Source organism: Pempheris klunzingeri, chromosome 2, assembly GCF_042242105.1.
Source record: "Pempheris klunzingeri isolate RE-2024b chromosome 2, fPemKlu1.hap1, whole genome shotgun sequence".
NCBI classification, from domain to species: Eukaryota; Metazoa; Chordata; class Actinopteri; order Acropomatiformes; family Pempheridae; genus Pempheris; species Pempheris klunzingeri.
In genome coordinates, this window is record NC_092013.1 from 3187668 (window position 1) to 3205907 (window position 18240).

Genomic DNA, 18240 nt, shown 5'->3' on the forward strand with positions numbered 1-18240 from the left:
CATCCAATCGGACTTCATACCCCCACTACTGTGATCGAAACCGCTCTGAAAACGTCAGAAGATCACCGACGTTATTACAGTTCATCCTGAGGGGATCATGAATGTGAATGAAAGTCGATTCATCCACTGAGGAACATGAATATCTGTGCAAATTTCTTTCCACCTAAAACATTGTTGAAATATTTAACCAAAGCGGCAGACTTAGCCGTCCCTTTGAAAATATTGATTACAGAGGAAGTGTATTGTCTCATATTATTTTTCATGAGATGCATTTGATTGTTAACTGACTGTCCAAATCTTTATACGCTTCCAAAAATGAACCAGAGTTATAATACATTTGAGTTTTATATTGTATTTTGTTTGTTTTTGTCTTTACTTTCCACAGCGGCTTTGCTCCTTTCAGTTTAGTTTTAGCTCGAAACTGTTTGGTTTTAGTTCAGTTCTTACTAGTTTCAATTGAAGGGAAGTTGACTTTCAACAAACATACTCCTCTTGCTGACTGTGGTGAGAAAAAAACTGAGAAAAAAACTAAAACTACAGACATAATCTGTATATTTTTGTTATTTTAGCCATCATTTCAGTTTTTTACTAAGTCTAGTTTTTGTTTTCAGTTGACTAAAATGTTTTTTCACACCTAATTCTAGTTTTAATGAACTGTGATAATCCCTGGTTTGAACACACTGATGTTAAACTGTAAAGTATCTAAAAGCAGCAGCAGTCCACTGTCAAAGAGGAGAAAGTGAAGTGTGTAAAGGAGCACAACGCCCACACGTGGCTGAGCAGCGGCCTGCAGCACTAACATGTCCGAACTGTACAACAACACTTGTGGGTGGCCTCTGAGTCGCAGCCCAACAGACTGTGACCCAAAGGCTGCTCGTCAGGTGTTGAGAAACCTCCAACTGTCCAATCGTTGTGGGAACCCCTCATCTGCCGGCCTCCCGTACGTTTGCACCGTTCCTCTGCAGCACAGATGAAAACCTCCGACAAATGAGTAGAAAAACAATACCCATCAGGCTGATAACACCCAGAAAAACATCTTAGAAAATGTGTCTCTGCCTCTGTTTGTCCACGCTGCTGGAAAACATTTGGAGTGAGAGTGTCAGCTTCGAGTCTCTTTTGCACAGGCGAGGTCAAAGGGTCACTATAAGTCTGTGAGTGACAGCGGTAATGGCGAGTGGGGCTATATTTAAATCCCGAGGAGAGGAACAGCCTTGACTCATGTGTGGACCCATCCTCTTTTTTTCAAAAGGGAAAAAAAACTGAAACTGCTTTTCTCGTTAAGCTGCCCTAAATAAATCTGTCAGCATCGATATGACTTAAAGGCTGTAGCTATTTTAAGACACTGATGTGTAATCAATGGCAGAATTAGGAAATAAAGGCAAACGGCAACCTGTGAAATAAAGGGCAGCTCTAAGATATATGGAGATTTTAAAAAGAAATATGGATTTTGGACAGTGTTGTCATGATAAGTTCAAAAGTAGGTTACATATTATTGGAAGGAGTAACGTGGGACTGCCTGGTCACAATAGATTTATTGATCCCGGTGATAAAGTGAACCCTTTCTTTAAAGATTTTCTCCCAATGTCCTGCAGAGGAGTTCCGGGATGCTTTGTTGTCTGGATAGATCTGGAGCCTAGCTGTGTTGACTCGTCGGTGTCAGTCGCGGTTGATTTGGTGGAAAGAGTGGAAAACAGGAGCGCCGGGCTTTCCCACAGAACTAGACGTGAAGACTTTGAAATAGGAGCAGCTCCTCTGCAGCTTTATCAAGCCCTGATCGCCTGATAAATCTGTCAGAAGCTGCGGTCCCTCCATTGGAACCTGTTATTCATAGTATGTGTTAGTAAAACAGATCTTTGAAGGACTAATCCTTTAATCCTGATGCACTGTTTCATCAGCAGAAGAAACACTCGTGTTTGCTGCAAGGACTTAAACTTGTTATCTCGAGCACTGTTTTCCAAATCCGTTGAAAGTGTCGCATAAATGTTTGAGATTAATGAGCAAAGTGCGGCAGATGGGTCGTGCGTTGTCCCTTCAGCCTTTGTGTTTTCAGACCTGCACACCCCCGGGGGCTGCTTTGACGCTCGCGTGCATACCTATCTGTGCCGCTATCTCTTTACAGTATATCTGTGTCAGCAGCAGGCTGAGGCAGGAGCATGAGAAATGGAGGCGAGCTCGGTCCTCAGTCCCACAGATAGGGGCTGTGCAGTCAGCTGTAAACGGTTTCTGTGGGTGTGTGTGTGTGTGTGTGTGTGTGTGTGTGTGCGCGGTGAGTTTTTTTATTTCCATCTGTTTTCATCACCTCTGGAAAGGTGGCATGACGAGTCTTCCCACAGGAGTGGCGAGAGAGCGTCACCGTCCCACACCTTCCTCCTCTCCTCACCTTACCCGACGACACGGGCCTTATCGCTGCATCTGCAGGGCCACTTAGCCCGCCCCCTTTGTTTGAGGATTAGAGGATGCTGCTGCACCCATTGTGCGCCACGGAAACACTAAATTGAGGAGGAAGAGGAGTCTGTGAAGAGTCTGTATTTAGAGTGAAGCGATTATTTCAGATCATCTTAAGCATAATTGAATCATCTCTGGAGGGGGGGGGGGCGATAGACTGACTGCTAAATATGCAAATATCCTCCTTTAGTCCACACTGCATTAAATCATCACTCTGTTTGGCCTCCAGCTGTGGGGGCTTGTTTAGATCCACAAGTCAGAAAGCGGTGGAGCAGTCTAACTTCACTCCTGTGAGATAATAAACTAAAATAAGAGTCCTCCATAATAATCAACGCCACCGTAATTCAGTTTCACTTTTAAGGAGGAGTCGGAAATGTTTCACAAAAGTACTTACAGCATCAAAGAGGTGACGCCTTCACTCCACAGTGAGCCACCATTACAAAGAGAGGTTGACCTTGCCTTTGGCCTCTTGGCTGTCTGACAAAGCAATCCCCATGCTCTAGTGCGGTACGGCTGTCCTCTAAATGAAAGTAGCTGAGAGGCGAAGGGCAAAGAGGCCCATGGAATATCAATGTGCGATGCTCTCAATTAAGATTAAAGCATAGAAAGGAATCCTATGGAGCTGCTTCCCTAAGAAATGCTTGACATTTTACCCTTGCTGACTCTGGAGAAAAAAAAAGAAGTCCTACCCCACCAGTACCACCACCACCACCACCACCACAGCCGCTAACTAGCTGCCCCTCCTCGGCCAACCCTCCATTCACTGAATTCATTCTTTAGATACTGACTTAGGCTACAGTCACACTTCTAAGAAATAAGTGAAATGGATCATCTTACTGCCAGTGGTTGATAAGAATACTGAAATATGAAAAAACGTCGGGATCAGCAAAATGACAAACTAGGGGAGGAAGGGAGGGTATGAGGCAGTCATGATAAACCCTTAGAGACAAATTCCCTACAGCTAGACGGAGAAATGAGGAGAGGAAATAGACGGGAGGGAGGTAAAGGTGAGCAGAAAATATACATCTGCGTTATTTTAAATGTATGTTTTAAGAGAGAGATATTAATTTACAATAGGTGTTTCCTCTGGAGGCCTGAAAACACGGACAGACTGCATGTCAGATGGCTTTTAAACACATTAAACACCACCCACTGGGATTTTTAGAAAATAAATCAGTCAATCTCATCTGATCCGAAACAGATTTATTATATAAAAACATCAGCCAGTTAAAGAATTTACTCTCTGTATTGTATTTCCAGTGTGATAAATACATCAGCACTCATTCATAAGAAGCAGCACATGACACAGCTACGACTCTTGTGCTTTATTCCCCGTGATTAATGCAATGTTTGAGCTCTATTCAGCAGTTTGTTCGGATTCAGCAGATGCCGTTTCTGGGCCGACTGGCTTCAGTTTGGATATAAAACATGAGTCGGTATTTAGTCGGAATATGCGGCACGTCTTCTCGGTGATTTACAGAACAGCATGTCAGCTGTTTACATCTGATCTCGTAGATTAATGCAGATTATGACGATCTTTTACTGTGCGTATCTGCCAGTATCGTCGCCTCCGAGCTAAGCGAGCGTTCCCAGTTATGTTTTTTCGGGGTGCAGGAGACACTGGGGGGGGGGAATACATTATGTGGCCATTTAAATCAGGGACGTTAAATCAGTTAGAAAGTACCTGCTCATTTTTACTGAGCGTGCGAGACTCCCGGTGGGGCTGAGCCACGTGTGTGAACGTGATCTTATGTCTCATTGCTGAAAATAAGGGAGCAAGGGGCTGATTATGAATGCGATGTGGAAAATAAGATCAAGATGGAGCCGATCGTGTAAACTCCACCCTTGATAAACAGAATTCCACATCACGCTCCAACTCTGCAGTTAACTGAATCAATGCAATTCCACTTGTGCTGATCTTGCAGACTGAGGCCCTTCCCCCATCCTCCCTCGCCCTCCCTCTTTCTCTCTCTCTCTCCCCCTCTCTCTCTCTCTCACACACACACACACACACACACACACACACCCATCTCCCTCCCCGTGCAGGTCTACCCATCGTAACACATTAGCAGTAGAAGCCATCACACAATCAAGACAAGGCAGTGTATGAGACGTCAGGCCAATTTGTTTCCTTCTTGGAGCTACATCACATTAGCAGGGTGGCTATACCCTTGAGCTAAATCCAAGTTCACACAGAGGGAGCGGGCTGCCGGACAGGAGGGCAGCAATGTCAGCACTTTTCAGACGGCTGCTGACATGTATCCAGCAGACTGACAAGTATGAAAAAAAAAAAAAAAGCTTGAGAGTTTGAAATATGGTCCTTTTGGATGTATCATCTCTTTTTTTTTAAATTTTTATATATATATATATATATATATATATATGCTTATAATGGTGTTTCTCGAGGCCTGGGAGAGAAGGAGGGTGTAAATTAAACCAAAAAGTTGTTCAGTCGGAGGTTTAGGACATCAAATGAGTCGAGTCGAGCGAATGAAAGGGGCTGGATTTTATTTCCACTCTCGTCAGGATCCAAACAAACGCGATATGACTTCAGCTGTGCCCTCCATGAATCAGGAGACAAGTGTGACAGGGAGAGGCCAGTCAATAGTTCAATTATCTGATGTCTGTCTTGCTTAATTAAACATATAATTGACTATCCGAGGACTAATGATAGCCATCCCGTTACCCATGAATCCATTGGATTTGGCATAACCACCACTTGACCCCGCTGTGGATTGACTGGCCTTAGGTACAGGGTCAGAGTGTATCCACCGTTCACCGCCGTGACAGTCCTCCTCGAGACCGCCGCATTCCCCCGTCGCATGTCTCAGGATGAGGCTCTCAGCTCTGCCAAAAACAGTCGGAGGGAAAAATGCAATTACTGCAAGATTATCATACTGCTTCCGTTTGAGTTTTCTGACTGAATTCATGAATATATATGAATCCATCTTGCATCTCAATCTGGAAACCCCCACATCTATGTTTGGCTGGTGGCATTTTCTTTGTTTCCTCAGAGTCTGTTCTTACGGGAAGATTAAGGCGTTAACCGCTGGAAGAACTAACTCTGTAATTCAAAAAAAAAAAAAAGTACGAAACATCAAAAATCTCTGCATATTTTTACTCTAATAATACCAGTAAAATAAATTTCAAGAGCGTTGGGGGAGAGTGCCGTGTGAAAGGTGTGTTTTTCCCTAAATATCGCTGTTGTCAGGTGAAAATCTCCAAAATGTCAACTTTTCAGGAACTGAGAAGCACAACCTGTGTTTTTTTTATCTTGATGACGAAGCAGTTTTAAGTTTATACAGTTGAATACGCAGAGCTTTTCATGCTGTCGAGTTTAAACAATTAAACTGAACGAAGAGTCAGACATTTTGGAAAATGCGCTTACTCGCTTTACTGGCGAGAGTTAGATGAGAAAGCCTCATATTTGTTTATTTATTACGAAGCTAGAGACCGTTAGCTTAGCTCCTAGCTAAGTCACCGCAGCAGGTTTTAGCATGTCGCTCCCTCTAAAACTTCAAATTGTTTTCATATTTAAGTTTGTGTATGAATAAAACAGACAAGATATAAGTTATTTGGTGAGCTTTTGAGGTGCTAGTAGGTGTATTTTTGGGCTTCAAACATCACCAGGCTAACTGTTTCCCTCTGTGTCCCTTTGTCTTAATGCTAAGCTAAGCTAGGCTAGGCTAGGCTAACATCCTAACTGAGCAGTTGTGCCAATACAATACCAGAGTTTTGGTACTGGTTTATTGATACTTTACTGTGACTACTGTAAACACATTTGGATAAGAAATCTTTTTTTTTCATCACAAAATGAGCCAAAGTCCAAAACAGAAGCTAGAAGGAACTATCACTATTATTATTTTCATTATATATGACTAGATATTTGATATTTGACGCCAGATTTGTTCTTGATAATTGGTTTATTAGTACACAGAACATAAGAAGAATGTAACCATGAAAAAAAAGAGCATAAAACAACTAAATTAAGTTTGTTAAATTAACTAATTTAATTGAGTCAGTATTAAATTAACTGCAAATTGCAAATTCCTGACAGTTTTTGATCATGTGTGCTACAAACACATTTTTGGGACGTGTTGGTGATCAATTACTTTTTATATTTTAGGTTCTGCCCCAGATTTAGATGATTTTACACTCGTATCTGTTACTACAAATATGTAGTAACGTCATAGCACACTTCTGACTGCCTGACAATACCTGGACCCAACCCCCAAACACACACACACACACACACACACACACACACACACACACCTCCCCTTGAATGTATCACCAACCTTTGGACTTCCCCACTACTCCCCTTAATAGCTCAATGTGACGAATCATTTAAAAGCCCGCTGAAACAGACAGATGGGTAATGGATTGCATGGCAAATCAATGCCGGGATCAATGGAAGACATGCATCAATAAATGGATAGAGAGCCGCTGAAATAGACACCAGAGTTAATGTGGAGCGGTGTTGAACATCATTGTGTGGGGCACACAGTGGAGAGGGCTAATACGAGTCGCCCCGGCTGATAAGGTGTCCTTTTGAATAATGGAGACAACAAACTGACAGTGATAAGCTAAACTTAAGCTTCGCAGCTATAGTGTGGCTGGGGGAGCTGCGTATTTAGTGCCCATCCCCAAAACACACACACACACACACACACACACACACATACACACACACCAGCAGGCCAATATCTGTGCCTGCTGTAGCGCCACAGCGGTTTCCTGCCAGTGTACGCGCCTATAATCATGTGACAGGCCTGGTCAGACTGAGACTGTAGATACAGTATCAGGGGAACAGCAAGGCAGAAAATGAACAAAAGGACAAATCTGTGTTTTCATTTTCTGTCCTGGGCATCTTTTCTCTGTCCTCAACGAGGGACGCGTGAGCAAACACGGAGTCACTTTCATCAGGAACAAACTATATTGTTATTTTCCAGCGTGCTGAGCTAACGTGCTGGGACACATGGTGCTGTGGGGGAGTAGGCAGCTCGCCACAAGTGTTGAACTTGCGTTGGACCCAGGTGACCAGAGTCTGAGTCATCCCTGCAGCAACGGACGCTCCAGACTTGTGGTTTTTTCGACGCTCAGCAGCAACGAACAACAGCGTCAGGCACCTCACTCACTGATAACTACACGTAGTACCAAAGAACAAAACAAAACAAGCAAACAAAGTAAATATAATTCTTAAGAGACCTCGGCTTGCTCTCCTTGGACAAGTGGCAAGACACTACAGCTGTTTCTCAGGGGCCTGTGCCGTAAATCTCTGGTGAATGGCTGGTTTAAGGGTGGGTGCTAAGGAGCAGCTGTACCCGACTAAAAATAGGCTGCTCCCGGACAGCGTGTTAAAGCTCAACATGCAGTTTAGCACAAAGAGCCTATCAACAATGCCTTCCACCTGCATTAGCCCGACTGCGGCCTGGCATCAGCATTACCACGCGGGAAGTGACTGACTGTTGTGCAAACCGAACATGCGCGCATGTCAGTGTGTCTGACTCACAAACAACGGCCAGACCCTGACCGCATAATTCAGACACACTTTATTTTATTATTTTTTTTCCAATGAGCTGAACATTCATTATCAGTGCGACGTTGCCTGAGGCAGGACGCTCCCTCCTCGGTGTGGTGACAACCGCCGGCCGCCCCGATGGAAAACAAAGCCAAGGTGGCGCGGCAAACACGAAATCATTATGACAGGCAGAGTTCAACAAAGTAGGACTCAGCACACTAAGCACATTTTATCAGTGTTTTCTTTTAGTCAGGTTCTCTCCCCGATATAAAGAACAGACTGAAATTCCTGCCCCCGGCCCTGCCTGTTCGAGCTGATACTAAAAAAAAAAAAAGTGTGTGTACATACATGAGGCTCGTGTGTGTGTGTGTGTGTGTGGCTTCACACACCTGTTTGGGTGTTACTGTAGGGTAAATATAATTGCCAAACACGGAGGGCTGCCAGTGTTTAGAGATGCCAAATTGCACCTCTGGGAGTCACTATAGCTCACAATCTGACTAATGAAGGCCAAGTAATCAAGCTTCAAACTCATCAACCATGTTTGCAGTAATTAAAAGGTTTATGTGCAGCACCAGGAGGGCCGTTTGACTCCGTCAGTCAGTGTCAGGAAGCCAAAACTGATGTTTGTAATTTCCAAGAGCCACAAAGTCCACTTCTGGCACCGTTCATCCAGTTTATATACAGTAATACAGACGCCACAACTGTTGTTATGTCATTCTTATGTTATGGGATAACAAATGCATCGCGAGGACGGCCACAGAGAGGAGGACTACATGAAAGCACACGGTGATGGATATAAATCCAATAATCAATCGCGTGCCGAGTGCTGCCTGTCTGATCTATTCTGTCCTGGGGGACTGTGAGGAGGGGACACGGCGGCTGTTAGTGTAAAATACTGCAGTCATACCACACAACCTCAATCTATGCTTCAAACACACACACACAGAAAAATCACAGGATTTTCCAGACAAGTAAAACACATAATAGACACAGAAACGCGCGTGTGTAATGAATGCACGATCATTTTTGCCAAGAAATTTGGATTTACGTCCGTTTAACATGCAGCAACCTCAAATAAACAAGACAAATCATGTCTGTTTTTGTTCCTGGTTCGACACACGAGCTACAAAAGAGGTTATTTCACCTCTGAAAGGGTGCGATTTGTCATTATGCACAGCAGCATACGCATGCTGACTAACTGGATTAGGCCCTAGCACAATATTTTGCAGGATATACTGTTACACCTTCTACCAGACATGCTGACACCCACAAGGATTTTACCCAGCATGCAGCAGGAGATGTTCTACCCCAACGATCCTCCAGGGACCATAAGTGACCTGAAGAGGACATCAGACGGTGGCTTTAAAATGCGTCCAGCCCCAACTTGAAAATGATTTTACAGTTTGAATCGGCGCAAGACAGATATCAGAATTAATCTCCAGCGACTGCATCCAAAATCTGGATTAAATTCTGATCATTTATGGTGGGAAAACACCAGTGTGGTGCTGTTTTTATTCTAAGGAATAAGCCCTTAGTGTTTCCAGAGGTCCAGCACTTCTCCATGAGGAGGTTGAAGCAGGACACGCTGAGAGAAATAAACCAGCGAGCGTGTTTTTTAGCTGAGGACAGGGCTCTCTCTGCTGGCTGAGTCCTGCTAGTGTTACCGCTGCTGCTATAATTCATTATTTCATTTTCATTTCCATCAGCTAAAGTAAAAAAAAAAAAAAGTGAATCACAGATATGTTTTTGGATATGTCGCATGTGTTTACCTGAGCCTACAGTAATAGGTTACAGACTGTCGCCTTGTGGATCCCCCTCTGCTTCCCTGATTACAGCCAGTGGTTACTTTGCAGCAGCCAATTAAAATCAAATGCCAATCTCTCGCTTATTGCCACCATTGTATTTACTTGTGGAGCAATTCCCTTCAGCTGCGCCATTTTACATAATGAATGCGGAGGCTTTTGATGTGTTTGCCTGGTAGGAGATGTGCACGCCGCAGGAGAGCGCGCCGTCCCACCCTCACCGTCGTGTAATAGTCTGAACTGTTGGTGATAATGTGGCTTCTTGTAAATGACAAACGTTTATGACACTGACGGTTTGATTTCATCTGGTGTTTTATTGTCGGAGGTTATAATGGTGTTTTACTGGGACCTTTTTGGTGCATGTCTCTGTAAAACAAACCACGTCAGTGTGGGTGAAACTACTAGTATCAAATCAATCAGTCTAATCAATTAACTGATATTGTGTAAGGTATCTGTGTGGCCAGTAATGGGAACAAGAAGGTAAATTATTTAGTGAATGAACAAGTGGTGGAAATCAGACCCCTATCTTTTGAATTAGTTGTTTTATTTTTTTTAATTTTACTATTTGTGATTGTTTATTTTCACCTGATCTTGTTTTTTAAAGCACTTTGGGCTTCATCTTCATCTTTGCATGAAATATTCTTACTCGTATTACTTTATATGTAGTTGGGTAGTTTATTTGAAACATCACTTTTATTTTAAAAGCTAATCAGCAACTATTGTGATGCTCTGTTATATGTTTTCTTTTACATTTTCTTTGCTGTTTTCTATGTCGGTCAGAGAACAGAAGATCAGATTCAGGTGCAAAATCATGAGTTCCCTTATTTATAAAACCATCTCATGTTTTGTATGTAAAATCTTAAAAGTAACTACATCTGTCAGACAAATGTAGTCGAATAAAAAGTACAATATTAGATATAAAGTAGCATAAAATGAATATACTCAAGTAAAATACCTCAACATTGAACAACACTGAAATAAATAAATTGAATAAATAATACGCTGTTTAAAAAAGTTGCTAAATGTTTACGCAACATAAATTATATTAACTGTAACTGAGTATCTAAATTAGAAATATGTCATCACATGTCTCTATGTAAAAATATGTGTGTCTACTGTAAATTAAACAGTAGTAATAATAATAATACTACTACTAATAATAATGGCTTGTCCATATATGTTAACTTGTACATCTAACCAACATCTGAGTATGTTGTACGACACAATATGTTCATTCCTGTGTCTCCTGTGTTGATATTTAAGGGGCATGAATGAATACAAACACGAGAATATCTATAAGATCCAAATATAACTTGAGAGCTTAAAAGAAATAAGAACTCAGGGGGTCAAAAAGAGGGAAGGAAGAGGGGGAAAATAGTTATTATCAGGATCATAGGAGGCTTAAATGGAGGTTGTAAAGTTATTTATAATAAACTGTGATCACGTTTTATTTGAAGGTTGTGGCTACGTCTTCATCTTGTTTTCTCCTGGGTTTACATTGTTTTTCTGTGTTATTCACACCATTTTATTCTTGCATGTCATCCCACATTACTGCGTGAAAGTTAAGTTATGCACATTTATAATGAAGACGCGATTACATTAGTGAGCAGATGTAGAGATGTTGTGCAACGTCAACGCGATATATCTTAGTTATTTATGTCTCACATGTAAAGTCTCCTCCATAATGGATGCAAAACAAAAACGACGACAACAAAAACATGATGCCATAAAAGTTTGATTCCTGCATTTAAAACTCATTAGTTAACCGCAGGCTTAAGTTGTTAATGATTCCTGCTCTCCGTCACCTACTGAAACCACATCCCACAGGTCAACACCTTGATATGTGATAGTGTCGCCTCGTCTCCTCGGTACAGTTAAACATTAGTCACATAAAGCTCACGGTGAGTAATACATTTATAACTCTGGACGCTTCTCACCGGGGCCGAGGCGCTGACGTGTCTTGATCCTTCGCAGTCGGACCTTTGTGCTTAAAGTGCGAGATATGGAGAGCTCAGCGGTGTCTGTGCCAGGCCCAGCAGCACGTAGAGCCCATGTAAGACCAGGATTAAAGCTATGTGGAGACTCAGAATCATTTTTTACCACATCTTTGTTAATATAGACCAAACTCCAAGCCTGTGATTCACTGCTGCATAAGAATTAGCTGTTTTATTGCAGTTTTGCTGTCTGAAATCACTTTTATTTCCAAATATCTGCGTGAAAGGGGAACATAAAATATAATATACATGCGTAATCCAATCTGTGTGCGTAAAGAAGCCTTCAGCGTTCATCCTAATCTATGCCTGTAATCTGAGACAGAGCGGCTTCCACATATATGGACACAGCAACTGTGATTGGCTGAGTAATCAGCAGAGGTGCCAGTATCACAGATGCTGCCTCTAAACTAATTGCATGAAGGCGCTGCAGTGCACAAGGCGCAGGTGCTCGCTCTCTTCGTGGAAGTCGCTTTGGCGTGGTTCGCCTCCTCGTGTGTCCTCTGAACAAATGTTTTCTAAGATAATCTTCGCGAGGATTCGATTGCAACTGCGGTGGAGCTGAAAGAGAACCCAAAGGATAAGGGGGATGAGTAGCAAGTGTTAGGGAAAAAGACAAAACAAAAAAAAAACAAAACAATAAAGCCACTCATCTAGCAAAATACTACTTTGTTTATTAGCAAAGCGCAGTGAGAGCCAGCTGCTCTCGGGAATGTTGTTCAGACGCAGTTACAGCAGCCAAATGTGATTAAACAATCAAAGCAGCACTTCAGTGTACTTTCACTCATACTACAGCAGATATTATCCAGCCTTAACCCCCTCCGAAAATGATATTCATTAAACTGACATGGTCAAAAAATGATTATTGCACCGTGTCTTTGGTTATAAAGTAATAACTTCCACAAGATGTCAATGTTATTTACAATTCTGCGTTGCCTTTTACCGTGGAACAATTGCTTCGACATGAACAGGACACCGAAAAAAGGACAAAAAGTGGAGAGAAGACGAGCAGGAAGCAGGAATTCTACTGCATAAGCTGAAACCTTTTATTCAAAACAGAGCATCCACAAAAAACCTTGCCGCAGCTCTTTCCCCCGCTACCCTCCATCACCGAAATCCCTGAGGACAAACTAGTGTACACATCTGGCTCTTGGCCACGTGCCCATGCCCGCACTTTCAACAAGCAGTCTGGGGTTTGGTTCCTGCCCACAGTCTTTGTGTGCGCCCTGCCTGCTGTGAGCGCCAGGCCCCTGAGTCATGTTGGTGACGTCCGCTAGCTCTCGCCTCTGGGACAGCGCGGTCACCATGTGCTCCAGCTTGGAGCGCATGGTGGAGTAGTGGTACTGGCGCTCTTTGGTCAGCTTGTGGAAGCAGTCCTTGAAGGTACCATCTGGAGCCGCCTGGGTGGGCGAGGTCTGCCCGGGAGAGGTGGCCTGGATCGGCCCCGAGCTCGTCGGTGCGGGGAGGGTGGGGTGCTGCGTGTGCTGGACGTCAGTCTGGGTGTCGCTGTCCGTCACCGACAGGCTGGTCTGAGTGGCTGCGTGGCAGGAGACGCTTCTCTGGGTCACCGGCTCTTTCTCTGCTGGCTCATCTGCAGGGAAACGCCGAGTCGTGCTGCCAGCCAGGATCTCCTCCTGCATGTGCCGCTGCTCCATCCAGTCCTCACCTAAGGTGGAGGAGTCCGACGGCGGGCTGGTTTTAAGGCGTCCTGGGGTCAAGGGTTCACACGGGGGCTGGGCGGCTAAGGTTTGGGGCTTCTTGCGGCTGGGTGTGCTGGTCAGGCACACCGGCTCCACGGGCCTCTCTCTGGCCAGGTGAGGGGAGGAGGCGACTGGGTGTTTGATGAGGAGGTGATCGTAGATGCCGCTGTTTCGGACACTTGGAGGTCCTCGAGTGTTTATAGGCAGAGACTGGGCGTAGAGGATGCGGAACTCCTCGTCAAATTTCTCCGTAATCTGACCAGAAAGCTCGATGAGGTTGCTGCTGTTTAGTTTTCCATCAGTCCAGTTGAACCTGCACAGTAATGACAATTAACTACATGCGTGACAGAAAGAAAGCAGCTGCTATCATCCAAACCCAGCAAGGAAAGTGTATTACTGTACAGTCTGGTGAATCTGGGGTTTAGGTGCTTCGTAACAGCTCAAGCATTTGACTCAAGGTAAAATAATTAGAGAGCTGTTACCTGTAAGAACCTGTAGCCACTCTGTTCCCATCAATCAGCATGAACCTCTCATGAACCTCCCCGGTAATCCTCGCTCCTGATCTCATGTAATAAGTGGTACCAGTTATGGTTCGCACTCTCATTTGCTGTAAGAATTTTAAAAAAGAGAGAGAAGAAGAGCAGGAGTGAGAGATAAAGAGCCATGTCGAGCCGAGAGACATATTTTAATTTGACGCCACTGATGTTGGTGTTGGGAGCGCACAGAGCCACACCCAGCTTTACTGGACCAAACACATACCCGAAGGTCATCCAAGCGAACGCCAACATTTCTGCACATCTTGAGGAAAGCAGGGGCGCACGACTGGTCCAGCAGGATGTAGACGGGGACTCCGCGATGGGTGCACGCCTCCTGAAGATCCTTAAAGATATCCAGGTCTGTCAGGGAGTCTGTAACTATGGCAATCACCTGCAGTGGAAAATTACAGAGGTAATATAATAGAATTCCTTTTAGGGCTGCAGCACATGACGGTGTTTTTATTATTATCAAATGCAAGGCCTTATTCAAACAGAGCTGCGAATCTCTGTCAGACGTGCTCCCAGTAATGTGTGTGCAGATGAGCTTTCTATTGACTGCGGTCTGTTACCATGGCAATCGGCGGTAACGCTTGGTCAGCAAACAAGTTACTTTCATGCAGGAGAAGAGTAGGTGCACTGTGGGGCTCGCCTCCTCTCTCCTGGGCCTTGGGTTCGCACTGAGATTTCCCTTTTTTTTTCGCGAGCAAGAACGGAATTTCACATGCTGTGGTAAAGGTTGTGTGTCGAGGATTAGACACGGATGTTTACATATCTCAGATTTATTGCTTCAAACCGGTGTTCTCCACATGCAGCTTTGTCAGGAGTTTCCCCACCTTATTTGGATGATAGAGCCACGGGTGCTTATTTTTAGGAAAATGTGTAAAAACAGAGTCAGATTTCACAGAAATACAGAGACAGGCTGTTCCTGTGAGCTGACCGGTGACACTATGGATGCAGGGTGTGTTGTTACTCTGTGTGTGTGTGTGTGTGTGGTTCAGCAGTACAAAAGGACAGAGGATCCAACGGTTTCAGGCACCTTTCAGCCGTAAACCAGAGAAGGAATCCGCTTCTTGGAGCTCCCTAATGAAAGAGGGAACGCAAGATTTTCTCAGAGGGGAGCAAAGCAAGTTGAAGCACATCTGGCACGCAGGCCCCACACAGGCCTGAGGTGCTGCTGCAGCCGCACACTCCCTTCATGCTGAAATGTTTCAAAACCGCTGGACTGACAGGTCCCATCAGGAGCGCCACCATGAATATTCATGCTCCGTTTGTGGGCGGGGGGAGCGTTTTATCCTTTTGGTCACTGCTTTTCTTTCTGATCAAGATTTCAAAAGCCTGAACTTCTACATTTCAGACTGATCAAGGCAATCCCATGGGGACGATGTGGCGTGTATTTTAAGGATGATACAAAGAAGATTTTCCCTCCAAAAAGTGTTTTTAATAAGTGGCTATATATACACTCACTCACTTATTTTGTGGCAGGGGGGCTATTTGATGAAATATCAGCCTGAATTTGACAGACGGACAGAATAATAATCCTGTTTTAGGACAATAGCACACAAAAGCGTGCCTCACTGCAGCCTGTAGGCCTGAAAAATACCACAGGAACTACAGTGATATTGCAGTGTTGAGTAATGGGGGGGGGGTGAGGAGACAACAGTAGACATATTGTACAGTATGTCCCTTCAGGAATATCAGAAGGAGACATAATCACAGACAGTGTTGGACTGCAGGATGGTGTTTTAAGAGGAAATTGTGGAATCAGCTGTCAGATTAGACAGAATTATAAACGGTAACCCAGTATGCAGCAGTGTGTTTTAATAATTTATCTGTGCATACCTCTCTGGCACTTTTAATCATACGCCTCGCCGCCTCCTTGCAGCTATATATGCACTCCCCGTAGCTGGGCTGGAAGTGCGCCACGGCCCGTGTGACTCCCCGGTAGGAGCCGGTGGTGAAGGCGGGCCACCCGATCTCCAGCAGCGGCGGCTCCACGTCCGACACCTCGGGGAAGTAAGTGACGGAGGAGCAGTCCAGGGAGCTGCTGAGAGACTGCTCCAGCGCCTGGTCCTCCCCCCCGTGGAGGGACGCGCACGGCGGGGCCACGGCGGCGCTCCTGATCCGCTGGATCTCGTCGTCAGACAGAAAGTTGGGGATCCGCTCCTTCTGGAGGAAGTCCAGGAAGGTGTCGAGCCCTCCGGACAGCAGCTCCTCCAGGGCCAGCCGGTGCCTCTCGTTGTACACCTCCTGCAGGTTCAGCTCGTCGGCCCTGCTCTGTTTTGGATCCACCCTGAGAGGTGAGTCGTCCAAAAGCTGCGACAGAGCCATTGTTGTGGATGTTGTTCCCACCCTTTCCTCAAACCTTCTCCACCGTACCACAGGTGGCAGGTAACGTTTTGACCTCCAGGAAGCCCGATTCGTATTTTCTCTTTTCCCTCCGTTCCTGTCCGACACGGATGCGTATTGGCTGCCGGGCGGTCGCCCAACCAGGATGGCGGCTCCGGGCTCGCTGATCCGGGCTGTCAGTCTAATGTAAAGCCGGTCTCATTGGCTCATTTGGAGGCAAACAAACCTCCCGTGCGTCCCTCCGCTCTGCCCCTGATCCGGTTACACCGCAGAGAGCAGGGAGCAGCGCAGAGCTCTCACTCCGCCGCTTTTTACTAGTATCACGGATTCCTGGAGACCAGAATCCCCAATCTCACTAAAACACAAACAAAACAACCCTCATCATTTGTTTTAAAAACTGCTGCTCCCCGACAACGAGTTTCTTTTCCACTTTAGACCAGGATAAACATGTAGCAAAGTAATTTCCCCCATCTGCGCGCCCGCCTGTCGTCTGTCACGGTGAGAAACTCGAGGCTTGTTGAAGCTGTTTGCAGTCAAGAAGGAGCACTTTCTGTTTTATGGTGTGAAGCCCACACGAAGCCGGCAGCTCATCAGTGGTTTTGTTTGTTTACAGGACCAGAAAACAACGTTGCACAATGACTGTGGTTGAGGTTTTTGTGTTGGGAAACGCTTCCAGCTTGCTTGTGATATCCTGCAGCCCAAAGACCAGGCGGTCAGAGAGCGTGTTTGAATGTCAAACTGTGTTTTAAAGAACAATAATAAAAGTCAGTAGAAATCAGATCAGGGAGGGGAGAGAACGAGAAAAGAAAAAAGGAGTGGGTTTAAATCAGACACCAGTTTATCCTTTTTGTAAACCAGTGCGCAAGGTGCTCAAACTGCGGGTAACCATAGCAACAGTATCCGCCTCTGGTGGATGCTGCGCGTTAATTTAAACTGACTAGAAAGTGCCACAGAGCCCGACCCGTGGTTTGATCACAGCTCGCACTGTTGTTAAATTTTAAGCAAGGGCGTTAATGCACACGAGCTTTCCTGGAGTGTGCATGCTCGTGCAGGCTTACAGGATGGAATAGCGCATCGGAGCGGGCAGGTGTGATGACTCCTGGGGTCTCTGGTGGTCGCTCACATCTTTAATAAACTGTAATAGAGGGCAGCTTCGACATGCATTTGTAGCTTCTAGTCTTCAAGGGGGGGAGGGAAAAGAAGACAATGAGCTATAAACCTAAAAAATGTTCCTTACATGGAGCCTCTAATCTGTATTATGATGATGTAGCTGTGCAGAGGCCTGAAATAGAGGAGCAGACACCAAACATTGTATAGTTAGGGTAAAAAATCAAATGCTGCATAGAGCCATAACTGCTGGTTTCCTGTCCTTCATTTGAACACGTGTTTTCAAGCATATCGTCTCTTATTCTCAGTGCTGCACCAGATCATGTCTCACTCATGCAGACTGGGACCACGGGCGCTGGGATTTCGTTTTGCTGTTGAGTGATTCATCTTCCTGATAGATAATCTTTGTTTTTCCGGACTGTATACCGCCACAGCTACAGGCAACGTCTGAACCAAGTCAGGACAAAGTGGGAGGGAAGAGCAGATCCATGTCTCCCTAAATGCTGGAGGCCTGGAGGAGCTCTATAGGTTCAGATTTTAGGCGGAGCGGCTGGTGTTTTTGTGCTGCATTGATATAGTCCCCCTACCTGTTACACACACACAAACACACACAGAGCAGTTTACACATGTCTGAACCTGTTATATTACTATAATATCTCCAAGGAGACATAAAATGTGTCCATAATGCGGAGTAACCTCACATCTGAAGTGATTTCTGCACTATTACTACAATAATCTATGTTTCTTGTTAAAGTCACTTGCTGATGTGTTTTCTTAATATCTTTCAAAAGT

General features: G+C 44.8%; 1 protein-coding gene across 1 annotated transcript; it reads right to left on the reverse strand.

The window, feature by feature from the left end:
* Window positions 1-12435: 12435 nt before the first annotated feature.
* fam83d (family with sequence similarity 83 member D) lies at window positions 12436-16622 on the reverse strand. The gene is made up of 4 exons (XM_070842872.1): window positions 15835-16622; window positions 14219-14386; window positions 13942-14066; window positions 12436-13772 (listed from the first exon to the last, which is right to left on the reverse strand). Exons 1-4 carry the CDS (start codon window positions 16321-16323, stop codon window positions 12890-12892), a joined length of 1665 nt encoding a protein of 554 aa, XP_070698973.1. The 5' UTR covers window positions 16324-16622; the 3' UTR covers window positions 12436-12889.
* Window positions 16623-18240: the final 1618 nt, after the last annotated feature.

What these genes read in the sequence shown, in the direction of transcription:
- fam83d (XM_070842872.1), bottom strand. Translation starts at nt 16,323, where the DNA reads ATGGCTCTGTCGCAGCTTTTGGACGACTCACCTCTCAGGGTGGATCCA. An exon ending in TGATTAAAAGTGCCAGAGAG is followed by an intron (nt 14,387 to 15,834) that starts GTATGCACAGAT and finishes TTTCCACTGCAG; the next exon opens with GTGATTGCCATAGTTACAGA. An exon ending in TTCGCTTGGATGACCTTCGG is followed by an intron (nt 14,067 to 14,218) that starts GTATGTGTTTGG and finishes AAATTCTTACAG; the next exon opens with CAAATGAGAGTGCGAACCAT.